This window comes from Macaca nemestrina, chromosome 7 (assembly GCF_043159975.1).
Source record: "Macaca nemestrina isolate mMacNem1 chromosome 7, mMacNem.hap1, whole genome shotgun sequence".
In the NCBI taxonomy this organism is placed as follows: Eukaryota; Metazoa; Chordata; class Mammalia; order Primates; family Cercopithecidae; genus Macaca; species Macaca nemestrina.
In genome coordinates this window covers 57,561,506-57,576,159 of record NC_092131.1, presented here as the reverse complement: position 1 = coordinate 57,576,159, position 14,654 = coordinate 57,561,506, and the positions used below count along the sequence as shown (strand labels likewise).

The 14,654-nt window shown below is 34.8% G+C and overlaps 1 protein-coding gene across 3 annotated transcripts in view; it reads right to left on the bottom strand.

Moving 5' to 3' along the window:
• The window catches only part of LOC105481838 (mitogen-activated protein kinase kinase kinase kinase 5), a 106,890-nt gene that overhangs the window by 19,715 nt on the left and 72,521 nt on the right, over positions 1–14,654 (bottom strand). For all 3 annotated transcript variants that reach the window (XM_071100203.1, XM_011741621.3, XM_071100204.1), the window contains 7 exons: positions 8,354–8,412; positions 6,974–7,041; positions 5,620–5,662; positions 4,589–4,742; positions 3,487–3,584; positions 3,277–3,318; positions 2,270–2,354 (listed from right to left, as the gene is read on the bottom strand). In XM_071100203.1, the coding sequence (XP_070956304.1) occupies positions 2,270–2,354; positions 3,277–3,318; positions 3,487–3,584; positions 4,589–4,742; positions 5,620–5,662; positions 6,974–7,041; positions 8,354–8,412 (549 nt within the window). The remainder of the gene's footprint in view (positions 1–2,269; positions 2,355–3,276; positions 3,319–3,486; positions 3,585–4,588; positions 4,743–5,619; positions 5,663–6,973; positions 7,042–8,353; positions 8,413–14,654) is intronic.

The window sequence follows — 14,654 nt, the reverse complement described above, 5'->3', positions numbered from 1 at the left end:
CAAACAAAAGAACACAGGCATTCCCACTGCTCAAAAATTCTGGGACAATTTAAGTGTGAAAATAAATAATAGAGATAGATCATATCTCACAGAATAAAATAAGAATTCGTAAGTTTAAACTGAAACAAACAAATGAATAAGTGGGAAAGAAGAGGAACTGTCAATGGATATCAACGGATTGTCAATGGATGCTAAACTGAGTGAGTGAAAGTCTGATGAGCAAGAGGTATTTATAAACAAAATCTCAGTGCATCTCCATATTAATTACCTATAAACCAGAAAGGAAAAAAATAGTAATCTGAGAACGGAGAAGGCTAGTGAACATGAACACTGCCTTAACCAACAGATCAATATTAATATCACTAGTATTTGCACAAGCTGGTATCATGTATCTCCTGATATGATGTACTGAGAAGATGCACAGTAACATTTCTGTGTCATTCCCATAACAAATGCATAACCTGATTCAAGCATGAGGACTCATTATACAAACCCCAATTAAGGGACATTCTACAAAATAAGTGGCCTCAAAAATGTTGAGATCAGAAGTTGAGGGACTGTTTTACACTAAAAGAGACTAAAGAGCTATGGAAGCTAAACGCAACATACGATCTTGAATTGGATGTTAGACTGGAAAAATACAAACAGGATGGAGACTATAAAAAATATTATTGGGACAATTAATAAAATCCAACTATGGACTTTGGATTAGAAAGCAGTAGTGTATCAATGATAAATTTCCTGATATTTATAATTGTACTGCAGTTATATGATTCTTGATCCTAGGAAGTACACATTGAAGTATAAAGAAGAGAGGAACATATTTCCAACTTATTCTCAAGTATTAAAAAAAAAGTATATACAGACAGAAAGTGGCAAAACAAATGGGGCAAAATTTGATGATTTTTGCCTGATGACTGAATATACAGGAGTTTCTTATGCTATTTTTATAATTTTTCTGTATGTTTGAAATCATATCAATTAAAAGGTTACGAACAACAACAAATTCCTTAATGAAAATATTTTTTTCAGGCTAGGCACAGGCTCATGCCTGTAGTCCCAGCACTTTGGGGGGCCAAGGCAGGAGGATTGCTTGAGTCCAGCACAGCCTGGGTAACATAATGAGACGTTGTCTCTACAAAAATAAATAAATAAATAAATAAAATAAAAAATCAGTTGGGAGAGGTGGTATACACCTGTGGTCGCAGCTATTTGGGAGGCTGAGGCAGGAGCATTGCCCAAGCCCAGGAGTTTGAGCTGCAGTGAACTATGACCGCACTGCTGCTCTCCAGCCTGGGCAACAGAACAAGACTCTGTCTCTAATAAAAATTATTTTTTATATATATATATTCCCCCTGTCATACTTTTTAATAGTGGCATGTAAAGCCAATCATTATAACCTGTTTTTACTATTGTGTTTAAGTAGAAACACACATTTCCTGAAATCCTCTACTGCCTAATAGCTAATTGCCAGACACTGGGGTAGGCTTGTTCCTTCCTTCCAACAAAGTAAATACGGGGAGTGATTCGTGTTTCAAACCATCACACCGAAAAGCAGAGGTGTTATGTTTGTTTTCAAAGTCACATGGTAATGACAGAGTGGGAATCCAAACCCAGATCTATTTGATTCCAAATTTTTGCCTCTAAAAATGTTTCCTTACTTCAGAAACATAGTCTAAATTTTCAGTTATTTTAATATCATTTCAGACTCACAGAAAAGTTGTAATAGTACAAATAATTCCTAAATACCTGTAACACAAATTCCACAAATGTTGAACATTTACTACTTCTGCTTGATCCTTCTTTCTCCTTATGTAAATGTTTGTTTTCTGAGCTGTTTAAGATAACTTATGAGCATGATGCCTCTTTACTTTGAAATATTTGTGTACATTAAGGGAAAAAAGTCATATAACCACAAGACATTAATACTTAAACAATAAACAATGTTATCTATCTATAATCCTTACTAATTGAGATTATAAATTGTCCCAATAATGTCCTTTTATAGTAAAAGAAAATTCTAAATTAAGGATGCAATCAGTTGTGATTTCTCTTTAGTCCTTTGACTAAGGATAGTTCCTATACACTCCTAAATTTTAATGCCTTTAAACCAAAACCCTATCAACCTATTTAGGTTGCTGCAGGTTCCTATACCATTAGGTCTCTAAAGTCGTATTTTTAAAATAAACAACTTCGAGTCACTGATCATAAAGATCTTTCCCATAATAAATATTTTATTGGAGATGTATATAAAATTCAAACATTTTACCTTTTGTATCAGGATGTATCCAGGATGTTGCACAATTAATTTTCAAAGGACAGCCATCAAAAACTTTTGAAAAGCATGCTCCCATCTGATTTATAAAGAAAGAAATGTTGACTTACTTGATTAGAAAATTTCATATATTCTTGGAAAATAGCTAACATCACTGAAATACCAAATTTACTCTTATTTGCCTATGCTTGTTGTTTCATTCCAAAACAAAATTAATATTTTGACATCATTAAACCCCTACTAACAAGAGAGTCTCATATTCTTTCCTTTTGTAATCCACTATTTTATGGCAAAAATATCAAACTTACCAAAAGATCTATATACATGAATGATATAGTCTAGGAATTTTAAGTTAATACTATTTTTTAGGACTGACAATTATTAATGTGACACAATGGATAATTTTATTCAGTAACATTATAGTGATTACAATTGCAGCATAACTCTTTAATAGTCATAAGGGACAAAAAGGTCGATATTTATATTATACATTAGACCTTCACTGAATAAAAAAGGACAACGTATAAAGCATCCCATTCACATGATTGGTTCCCATCCTATTCATGGGATCATGGGGTTCCCATTCACAGATAACTTCCCCTGACTGGCCAGGAAGAAAGCATTAATGTAAGCTTCCCTGCTTCCTTTTCATTGTATATAGTCCAATGTGAAAATCACTTTAGAGGTACAAAGATATTTAATCCACATCAAGAAGAGGACACAGTACTATTAATATCATCACATTAAAATTAAATAGGCCTGTGTAGGCTAATCTGATGACTCAACTGCCAGTATTCACAAAAAGTGAAACACTGCCAATTCAAATTCATGCACTCAAATTAGAATGCATGATATGATTTATAAGATATCCAAATGCATCCAATATCTTTGTATTTTATGATATCTTAACTTTCAAAGGCTCAAGTATATTGATAGCCAATATACTGCTGCTTCTAAAGAGAGAAAAAATGGCAAATAGTTCACATAAAAATATTCCTTACCAGAACTTTTGGGGTGGGTGGAAGGCCATTGATGGCTGGTTTCTATGGGAAAAATAAAATTTAATAGTGTAAGACCTCCTAAGTCTTAAAGAAAAACTTGAGACATTTAGAACTTTGGTTACTTGAATTACTGAATTAAACAGACCATGATCCTTGCATGATAAATATAGTATTATTTACAACTAATTGCTAAATGCCTGTTATACCTACAGGGAAGTCTCGTTTGTCCTTTTTTCGTGGTAACTGTGGTGCTTGTGCTGATCCTTCTGTATTTTCATTCATCAGTTTTGAAATACCATCACCATTTCCTAAAGAGAATCATGTTAAAAGTTGAATGACCACACAAATAAGTACTTTCTTTGAAAAATTACTTCCCCTTTCTCCCACTATTTGTCTCCCACTTGGATGATGCTTTATTGGAGAATATTCTCTACTCTCAGGTAAGTTAATTTATCTTTGATGCCTTTCTTTAGATTCTATAGAGGCAGCATTGCATCTTTAGCAGTGGTCTTCATCCATGTTTTTCCGTATCATGAAGAAAAAAAATCTGACCTACTGGCACTGATATGCAAGGCTTTTCATAATTGAACTTCAATCCACCTTTTGAGTTGTATCTTCCAGTATACACCCTTTAAAACTATTATAATAGACTGCATAATTCAGATTTCCCAGCTTCAGTGCATTTGATCTACCTACTGAAGGCTCATCAAGCCCTTTAACATCCTGCAGGAAGGACCAGGTGCGGTCACTCATGCCTGTAATCCCAGCACTTTGGGAGGCTGGGGCAGGCGGATCACTTGAGCTCAGGGGTTCGAGATCAGCCTGGGCAACATGGCGAAACCCCGTCTCTATAGAAAAAAAAAAAAAATTCCTGCAAGAGCTTACTTTCTTTATTCCCCATCTTTATCTCCCTCAGAAATCTCTAGTCTTCTGTTATATCCAGGTAATTATTTCAGAAGACACTTGTATAAGCTGTCTTTCCTAATGTTATGTTTCTGTGGGTATACCTTCTGCTATAGACCCTGAAGTTCTGGAGGGCAGAAACATGCATTCACCCTTCTACATCCTATAATAAACATTTAGTAAGGATTCCAATTAGGATTGAAGTGAACTGAATCTATTTATAGCCCATCCATGCGGAATTAAAGAGCCTTTACAAAGCTTTAAGCTGTAATAGGATTGACTAAACAAAAAAGTTATTTTTTGAAATAGGAACAAATGACTCTCATTTCAGTTTTCACTTTGATTTATTCACCCAGATAACAATATCTAGCCATATGTACTCCATGGCTGCTGATACTGCTAGCCATACCAATAGAGGAAGTCTCTGCCACAGGCCCACAACTTGGGCTACTCTGTCTTCTCAGAATTTGGGGAGCTCTGTTCTCTGAATCAGGACAATGTTTTATGGTTGATGTTTTTTCTTCATCCGGGAAGTTGTCTTCAGGGTAACTGCTTATCCTTGGCTAGTGGTACAAAGACAAAAAAGTACTTTAATAGTTATCACTACACATCAGAGTTTTTAGGGAAAGGGAAATGCACCGTTTTTCTTTCTTCTATACAGTTCAATTCACTGGGCTAAGTGAGCAAAGTAAGAGGTGAGTTACTGCTCCAACACAATTATCGACTTGCCGTGTGATTTTTAATCAGCCCTAACTCAAAACTCATAAAATTTTTATAACTAATTATATAAAAATCCACAAAACAACTAGAAACAATCAAGAAAAATGACTCCACTAACACATCAAATTGTAGTCATAAGAATGATAAATGAACTCTTGTTTCCCCTCCATGTAGTCAAGTATTTTCTTCAATAAGCAATAACCTATTTTTGTCTTTTTCTTTCTTTCTTTTTTTACTGAGATGGAGTCTCGTTCTGTCGCCCAGGCTGGAGTGCACTGGCGCAATCTCAGCTCACTGTAACCTCCGTCTCCTGGGTTCAAGGGATTCTCATGCCTCAGCTTCCTGAGTAGCTGGGATTACAGGCACGCGCCACCATGCCCAGCTAATTTCTGTATTTTTAGTAGAGACAGGGTTTCACCATGTTGGCCAGGCTGGTCTCGAACTCCTGATCTGAAGTGATCCACTTGTCTCAGCCTCCCAAAATGCTGGGATTATATGGGTAAGCCACCACGCCTGACTGCCTTTTTAAAATAGCTATTACAAATACTGTATTCCTCATGAAATCTTCTTTACTATATATTTTACACCATCATACATTCCTTTTGAAGAAAACTGTATTCATCTAAAATACATTTAAGAAAATTCTAAAAAACTCAAAATTATTTTAAAAATTTATTATTTAAATAAGGATTTAGTGTTCAAAATCATTAAGTAGCTCACCTTAGGAGGTAGGGGAGGTGGTACTGCACGTTTTGAGGTTGATCTAATACAAAGAAGAAATGCAATTTAGATGATAAATGACCATAACCGAAAACATAGATACTATTAAATATGTATTAAAATCAGTTCCTATACAGAGGATATAAAAGACAGATCACAATGCAGAGTATAAAATCTTTAGGAAGGCCTAAGACCTCACTCGTATTGTCAAATTGTATTAGTATGTCTACAAAGATTTAAAAAAGTGGACACAAAGTCTTATTTTACTTTATGGTTATGCTTTGCTATATTTCATAGGTAAGAAAAACTAAATTAACTTCTTGGTTAAAAAATTGATTCAGAATTTTAGAGTTGGGACCCATAGATTCAAGTGGGTATACCATCAAACATTTTGCTACTCAAAGTAGGTCATCAAACCAGCAGAACTGGCATTATATGGGAACTTTTCTAAATGTACCCTTCAGACCTACTAAGGCAGAATCTTCCTTTTAATAAGTTCTCCAGGTCAAGAAGTTTGAGAAGCACTTATCTAGTCCACTGGTCCCACACAGTTATCCACAGTCATTGAAATCAATCATGTGGCTTTCAGGATTCTTAGATCCAGTCCCAAAGACTGTATCTATTCCAGAGGTTGGCAAACTTTTTCTATGAAGGGTCAGAGAGTAAATATTGCAGGTTTTGCGAGGCATAGAGTGGTTTTAACTATGGAATTCTGCTGTTACAGTGTGAAAGCAGCCATGTACGATACATAAACTAATGAGCATAGTTATATTCTAACAAACTTATTTATGGACACTGAAGTTTGAATTTCATGTAATTTCCATGTGTAATAAAATATTATTATTCTTTTGATTTCTCTTCAACCATTAAAAATGTAATTACTATTCTTAGTTTGTGGGCTGCCATAGTTTGTTAACCCCAAACGTATAGGCCTAATATGGGAACCTAGGAATCTGCATTTCTAAAGAGCTCTGTAGGTAACTGCAGTGCACAGAGAGGTTAGGAACAACTCATGAAGGCCAGCCCCCTCACTTAATTGTTGAGGTAACTATACTGGAGAGATGAAACTGGGGCTTTTTAACTCTGTTACAGTATTTTTTCCCATGACATTATGTGACTCACCTTTCAGTATATCATCATTACATAATATATTCTGACTAAAAACAAAAACAAATAAAAAACCTTAATGATCAATATATGAGATGCTTTTTGGTAAAAGTCAAAAGCTTTACCTTCATTAAAGGCAAAACTTTTTCAAGAATGTAAATTAAAACTTATTAGAATAAATCACACGCCCCATACTGTTCTTATGTAATCAAATAAAATATAGTTATTAAATTAGAAAACAACTTACTTGCCAGTATTTGCACCATCAACAAAAGGATTCCACTGTAACATGAAATTTGGGTCTGATGACAATCCCTGTAAAGATAAAAATATAGTTTAAAATGTTACTTTGTAACAGGTATTTGATTTTATTTGATTCAAGAAAACATTCCAGTATCATGATTATTAATCATCTTGGCATTCAATCAATTTTTTAATCTCTAGCTGGATTTGCTTTGTCATTTGACATATTTAGGTCAATGACTCATTATCAGTTGACCTGAACTTAAGAAATTCCATAAACATACTAAATATAGCTTCAAATGTGACAAACCTTCTCTATCAATATGTGAGTATATTCCAAAGCAAACAATAAACAACTGAATTATCTACATCATCACTCTATTAGCATGGAAAACTAAATATCGTATTACTAAACTGTCATCAATTTATTGGTGCTACTACTTTTTCCTACTAGCATGGAAATTGGGGTTTTATCATACAGCAACATTTATAGTAAGAAGAGCACTACTTCCAAACGTTAAGGATGAACTCAATAGGCTATAGGTTAGGCTAACTCTAATAATATCTTGCTTCATTACTTTTTCCCTTACTTACTTACTTATTTATTTATTTATTTATTTATTTATTTATTTATTTATTTATTTTTGAGACAGAGTTTTGCTCTGTCGCCCAGGCTGGAGTGCAGTGCCCTGATCTTGGCTAACTGTAACCTCCGCCTCCTGGGTTCAAGCAGTTCTCCCTGCCTCAGCCTCCTAAGTAGCTGGGATTACAGGCACATGCCACCATGTCTGGCTAATTTTTGAATTTTTAGTAGAGATGGGTTTTTGCCATGTTGGCCAGGCTGGCCTGGAACTCCTGACCTCGGGCGATCCACCTGCCTCAGCCTCCCATAGTGTTGAGATTACAGGCGTTAGCCACTGCGCCCGACCACTTTTTTCATTTTAGATAAGGAAAGAGGTAACTAAACAGTAAATTCAAAATAGGAGCAATGGTTAAAAAAGAAACTATATTAACAAATAAAATACATTTAAAAAACAGTAAGGCAATACAGAATGTAGAATTTACTATAAACTAAACAGAATCATTTAAAAAAAAAAAAAAAAAAAAGGTCCTGAGAGCTTAACTGAGAATCAAATTCTGTGTATTTAATGACATCAAGTAAAACCTTCAAAAAACTAACGAGGTTAAAATGAATGATTGAAAGAGTGTATTACATTGTACTCTAGTAAAAATACAACTATAAACTTTTAAAAACTTTAATATGGGAAAAATCAAAATTAATGCTTAAAAGAGTATATTACTTTGTTTTCTAAAGTACTACTAACTCAAAAAAATTTTTCTCAAATCTTAATGTGAAAATAATGCTTTAAAAATTAATTCTTACCATTTCATCTCGTGCTTCTGTTTCTTTTCTCAGAGGAGGTTCAAATTGTAATTTGTCAACTGCAAAATATATAACAGGTATGTCCAAACTCAGCATCTCAGGGTTGATCTCAGAAATGTAATGGCAAGTTTGTATATGGTGTGGGGGAGGGAGAAAGAAGAGGGGAAAGAAGAGAAGACAAAAAAATCTTGTTTCTTGACTACAAGAGTATCCCTTTGTGATGCTTACCAAAAGTAAGTAACAAACTGGGATCTTCCTAACATCTCTACTTAATTCTTGGTTGGAATAAGGAAATTAAACAAACAGTTCTTTTTGTATAAAAGAGATTTTCAAAGATTCATCAAAAGTAAATGACTAAGTAAAAACTTTAAAGATTTTCTCTACGCTGTAGACTCTGTTTTGAGACAGTTTAAGCTATAGCTTCATGATAGAGATGAACTAAGAAAAACTACCTATGAATTACCTAAAAAGAACAAATGACTTCTATGAAATTAAATGTCACAAGGAATCTGATATATTTTGCTAAATATGTATTTTATTTGACCTAGTCATACTGACTTCAGAATTATTCAAAATATTCAAAGAGTAACTTTTGTATAAAATATTCTAAAACAGAGAAAAGGAGGGTTTATCACTTCCTCATAAAGTATTTAAAATTAAAAAATTCTAAAATCTAATGTGACTAAAAGCCCTCCAAATTTTTTTAAACACTCATACTTGATTCATAGAGATGCAAAATTCCTAAATACAATCTTAGCAAACGAAATACTTTTAAAAAGCACTTTCAAATAGGATCCAGTTGTCCTTATTTCTAAAAACAAGATTTATAAAAAGCAAATACAAAGTACTGACATAACTCATCACATTAAACAAAAACAGTATGTCATAAATTTTTCAATAAAAGTTTGGAAGACATTCCATAAAATATAGTATCTACTTTAAAAAATAAAAAGTCCTTGGTCATTAATGACTTATTTAACATAATTAAAAACATCTGAATTCAAGAACTACTATTATAATTCATAAAGAACCTCTTTAGTCTTTTGAAACAGAGATGAACTAAGGTTTATTTTTGTGACAACCAGAAACACTGGCAAGCAGGTCTAGAGCTGCATTATAAAAAGCACAAATGTGAAAATAATATATTACTTTTTTTTTTTTTTTTTTAAGATGGAGTCTCACACTCTTGTCGCCCAGGCTGGAGTGCAGTGGTGCAATCTCAGCTCACTACAACCTCCGCCTCCCGAGTTCAAGCTATTCTCTTGCCTCAGCCTCCCGAGTAGCTGGGACTACAGGTGTGTGCCACCATGCTTGCTAGTTTTTGTATTTTCAGTAGAGATGGGGTTTTACCATCTCATGAGGTTTCCTGACCTCAGGAGTTCCTGACCCCAGTTGATCTGCCTGCCTAAATCTCCCAAGGTGCCGGGATTACAGGTGTGAGCCACTACACCTGGCCATTTTTAAATAACAGAAATTGGACTTACCCTTCTGTATAAACAACTATCTACATGTAATACATATATATGTCTGCATGTTTGTGTGTGTACAAACTAAAGCAACTGTTTGAAGGCAATGCACCACAGACACCATAAGGCTGTGATTCTCAAAAGAAGGAAAATACATGGTGATAAGAGCCATATTTACCCTGACTTTCTGCCTGGGGGCACTTTCCAAACGAGGATACAAGAAAATGGAGCCCAAAGAGAAAGTAACAGTCTCAACAGGTGAAGGGACAAGGATTTTAATTTGGCGCTGCTAAGGTAGAGGGCACAGTCCCAAAAATAAGAAAGCTGTATAAAGGAGGAACTCCAAAAATATGCAAAGAGGTTTTCTTAAGTCTTTGGCTGAATACCAAGAGCAAAGCCAGAGTATGCAAGGTATCTCAGAAAACGGCTAACAGAGAGCTGTGAGTTTCTGGAGATCCCACTGTACCAGGAAAAATTTGGCTTTCTACCAGAGGAAAGACCTTGCTGAATACTCTAAAACCTGACACAAGCCTTGAAAGGATTAAGTAGACATACCAGGTAATTAACTCTTTAAAGAAAGAGGATAAAATCCAGACTCTCAACATTGTATTACATTGTCCAATATACAATAACAAAAACAACTGAAGAAGCCAGGAAATAGGAACCCATAACCAGTTAAAAACACATTACTAAAAACAGACCCAGAGGTGACACAGATGTTAAAATCAGCAGACAAGAATTTCAAAACAGCAATTATAAATACGTTCCAGGATTTAAGAGAAAAGATAAACACAGTAAGTGAGCAGATGGAATAGCTCAGTAGAAAAACAGAAATTATATATATGGATGTATGTGTATATACAGGTATATTACATATATTACTGAAAGTCTAGATCCAAAAAACGCTTGCCTGAAATAAAATTCACTGAATGGGCTTACCAGTAGACTCAATAACTATAAAAAAGATCAATGAGTTTCAAGTCAGGGCAAGAAAAACAAAACTGAAGTACAGTGAAGGAAAAAGAAAAAACTTATGTGTGGATACAGGGAGAAGAGTGGAGTGGGAGTACAAAGCCTCCATGACCTGTGGACAACATTCAGTGTTCTTACATACATAACTGGAGTCCCAGAAGCAGAGGAGACAGACTGGGGCAGAAATTTTGAATAAATAGTGGCCAAGCATTTTCCAAATTTGATAAAAAATATTAACCTACAAATCTAAGAGGCTCAATGAGCCCAAGACAGAACATAAAGAAAAAAATGTAGTTAGACACAACACAAATTGCTTAAAAAAAACCAAAACCCACAAAAATTTCATATTGCAGTACCTCATATCTTTTTTTAAAAAAACTGAGTTGATGTCATGAATTGGGTTGTAGTTCGCAGCTTTAAAAAATACTCATGTAGAAGAACATACAGATATGCTACAGTTCAGGTTTTTTTTTTTTTCCCAAAAATAGTTATTCTGTCAATATAGGTTTTTATTTGGTAGTTATATGTCTATTTTTAGGATGAATATAGCTTGTCAAAAAGCCTCAACTATACCAATGGTTAAAAAAAAAAAGTGTCTTGAGTTTGTGCTTCCTACTTGGGAAATCTGTGATTACTTCTCTGGAGACAGAAACACTTACCTCCCTAGAACTGTTACTAAACAGATTTGTAAGACAATATAGATGCTTCCTAACTGACAAAGGCTTGACTTACAATTTTTCTGACTTTCTGGTGGTACAAAAGTGATATGCATTCAGTAGAAACTGTACTTTGAATTTTGATCTTTTCCCAGACTAGCGATATATGGTATGATACTCTCTTGAGAGATGCTGGACAGCGACAGCAAGCCGCAGCTCCCAGTCAGCTACCCTAACATTAAATATTCTGAGCATGTTTAAGCTGGCTGGGCTAAGTTATAGTGTTTGGTAGGTTAGGTGTGTTAAATGTTTTTTTTTTTTGCCTTATGATATTTTCAACTTAAATGGGTTTATTAGGATGTAACCCTACCGTAAATCAGGGAGCATCTGTACATCTTACTCAAAATCTCTATTGCCTTTATCACTCTTAGCCTTCAGGTAAGATAAACAGGACAAACAGAAATCTCAAACTGAAGTTGGTTAAACTTTCAGAAATCCTGAGACTTCCTTAGCCTAAAGGGTTTTTTGTTGTTGTTGTTTTTCTCCTTTGCCTGAATGTCAAGTGACAGCAGTTCCCCTTGGAGTTCATTAACTCTATGAACCAAAAAATCTGGGCATCCTATACATCTGGGAATACTGCCATTAACTCAAGTTACTACGTTTATTACATTTCCAGTTATTAACTGGAACTCAGAGTACACACAGTTTTCCATTCAAACAGGTCCAGGAAGCATTTCCTCTGAAACAACATTTACATTAAAATTCAGAGACTGTCTTCTGGAAAACTGCCCTCTAAACTCAATACATAGAATTTTGCCAAGTATTGTTAATAACTAATGCAATGGTAAAATAGGGTGTTGATCCCTGTATTCATGTCTCTCTAATATAGAGACATATGCCAATCTTAAATTGCTGGAAGACTGTCCCAGCAGGGCACCTCAAAAAGAGGTGACATGGAATCCTTCTGAAGCAGATGACTACAAAAAGAAGAGAGCCACCACCCAAGTCAGTTGTACCAAAACTGATAACTACATGAAGTGGAAAGTCTGCCCAAGACCCATGGAAAGATAACTGGAGCTGCTGGTTACTTTAACCTGCAACAACAGTACTTTATTTTCTTAGTCACACTTCCCCCGGCTTTTTGCTAGCTGGAGGTTTTGGACTATTGACAGATACTTGTTACTTCTTTATTATGATACCTGTAGAGTCCCTATTCTTACTATTGCCCTTTGCAGCCTTAGTCAGCCTGGAGTATGAGTCTAACACCTGGCTGAAATTTGCTCGTGAGTCAGCTAAAATTATACAACTAAACTAACTGTTAGGCTTATACTCTTTGTGAATAACTCCTATCTTCCCTTGGTGCCAATTCCTTGTAATCAGTTGGTTTCCTAGGTAACTGGGCTCAACCACTAATACGCTCTTCAGATGACAAACAAACAAAAAAAAAAAATTAGGTAATTTAGCTAATACACTCATATCTGAATCAGACTGAGAAAGTAAGAAATCTTTCTTGCCATTAATGAGGCTGAAAGGACAGACATAAATCCAAATGCAAAGTCAACAAGAAACAATGTTTCTCCCAAGGATATTTTGTACATGTAAAGTTTCATATAATGACCCCCTCTGAGTTATTCTGCTTTCTGAGAAATCTCTCTCTCTAAAATCACTGACTGCCAGAAACATTGCTATATGAAATCACATTAAGAATGAATCATCCTATTCTTGCCTGGACTAAATCACTGACACAGAGAAACAGACTCAATTTCCAATCCAGATGCAGAGCTTCAAATAAAGGCATATTTGAACACAACATTTCAAAAAGTTTCCAAGGAAACATACTCCTGGGTTTACTTTAACAGCAGAGACCCTTTCATACACATCCCTACTTTGCATTAAGTCATCACTTAAAATTCACCTGAACTCCACTCTTCCCCAAATCATGTATTCCTTTTCCCTTGTTTGATGAAATGTTGAATGGTTTGGTTCCTCTGGTGTGTGTTCTCTCTCATTGCAAGGCGTCAGTAAACCTGACTGTGTTGGACTACACGTTTGTCCCTGGTGGTCTTAGACTGATTGGGTATGATTCCTAATAATAATTTATGTCCACTAAAAATACATGGTAAGAATGCTTACAGTAGTCATAATAGCCCAAAACCAGAAATAAATCAAATGCTCATCAACAGAAGAATGGATAAATTATGGTATGGTCATACAATGGAGTATTACCGTATAGTGAAAACTGAACTATTTCTACACATGACTCTAACAGACATAATGTTGAGTAAAAGAAGCCAGGAGCAAAAGGGTGCTTTTTGTATGATTCTATTTACCTGAAGGTCAAGATCAGGTAAAAGCCAGTTTATGTGACAGAGATCGGAATAGTAATTCGCCTGGGGAGAGGGGAGGGCAGGCGAGTATAGAATTTAAGAATACTGATTGTGAAGGCTCTCATGAGGGAAACTTCTGAGATTCTGATAATGTTCTATATTCGTATTTTTAGCTGGGTGGTAGCTATATGAGTGTATATATTTAAAAATTTATCCTGGAGTATTCTTAAGATTTGAGCATTTTACTATATATAAGTTATCACTTCAATTTAAAACACTAAAACAAAAACAAAGTAGAAATAAATAGCATAAAATCTATCGAACAAACAAAAGCAAAGTGGTAAAACACTCCTGATAAATACAAAGAAGTTTTAAAGACAAGTCATTAATAAAGTGACCTTCTACTCTACCACTTTCTGTCTGGTGCTTTAAGCACATGGAGCTCGCTCTATGAGGATATTAGTATTTTGGGCTAATATCATGGAATATAAAAGAACTAAATCTTGATCTTATCTCTGAAAAAGCCTATTTTGGTTAAGAAGACTGAATATCATAAATATGTCAACTCTCCCAAAGTATTAAGATCTCTGTAAAAACAGTTTTTTTTTTTTAAATCACAAAAGCTGATTCTTAAGTTTATGTGGGGAAGGCACAATAGCCAAATGTCATAATGAAAAATAAGTGTGACAAGGTACATATGTGTGTGTGGTGGGGAGGGGCAGAGAGTAGGAGTAGGATTAGTTCTAACAGATATTATCAAGACATAATAATCAAAAGTATGCTACTGGCACAAAAACAGACATTTATGCAACAGAATAGAATTTCCAGAAACAACCCTAAAATATGTATGGCAATTCAGTATATAATAAAGATGGCATGT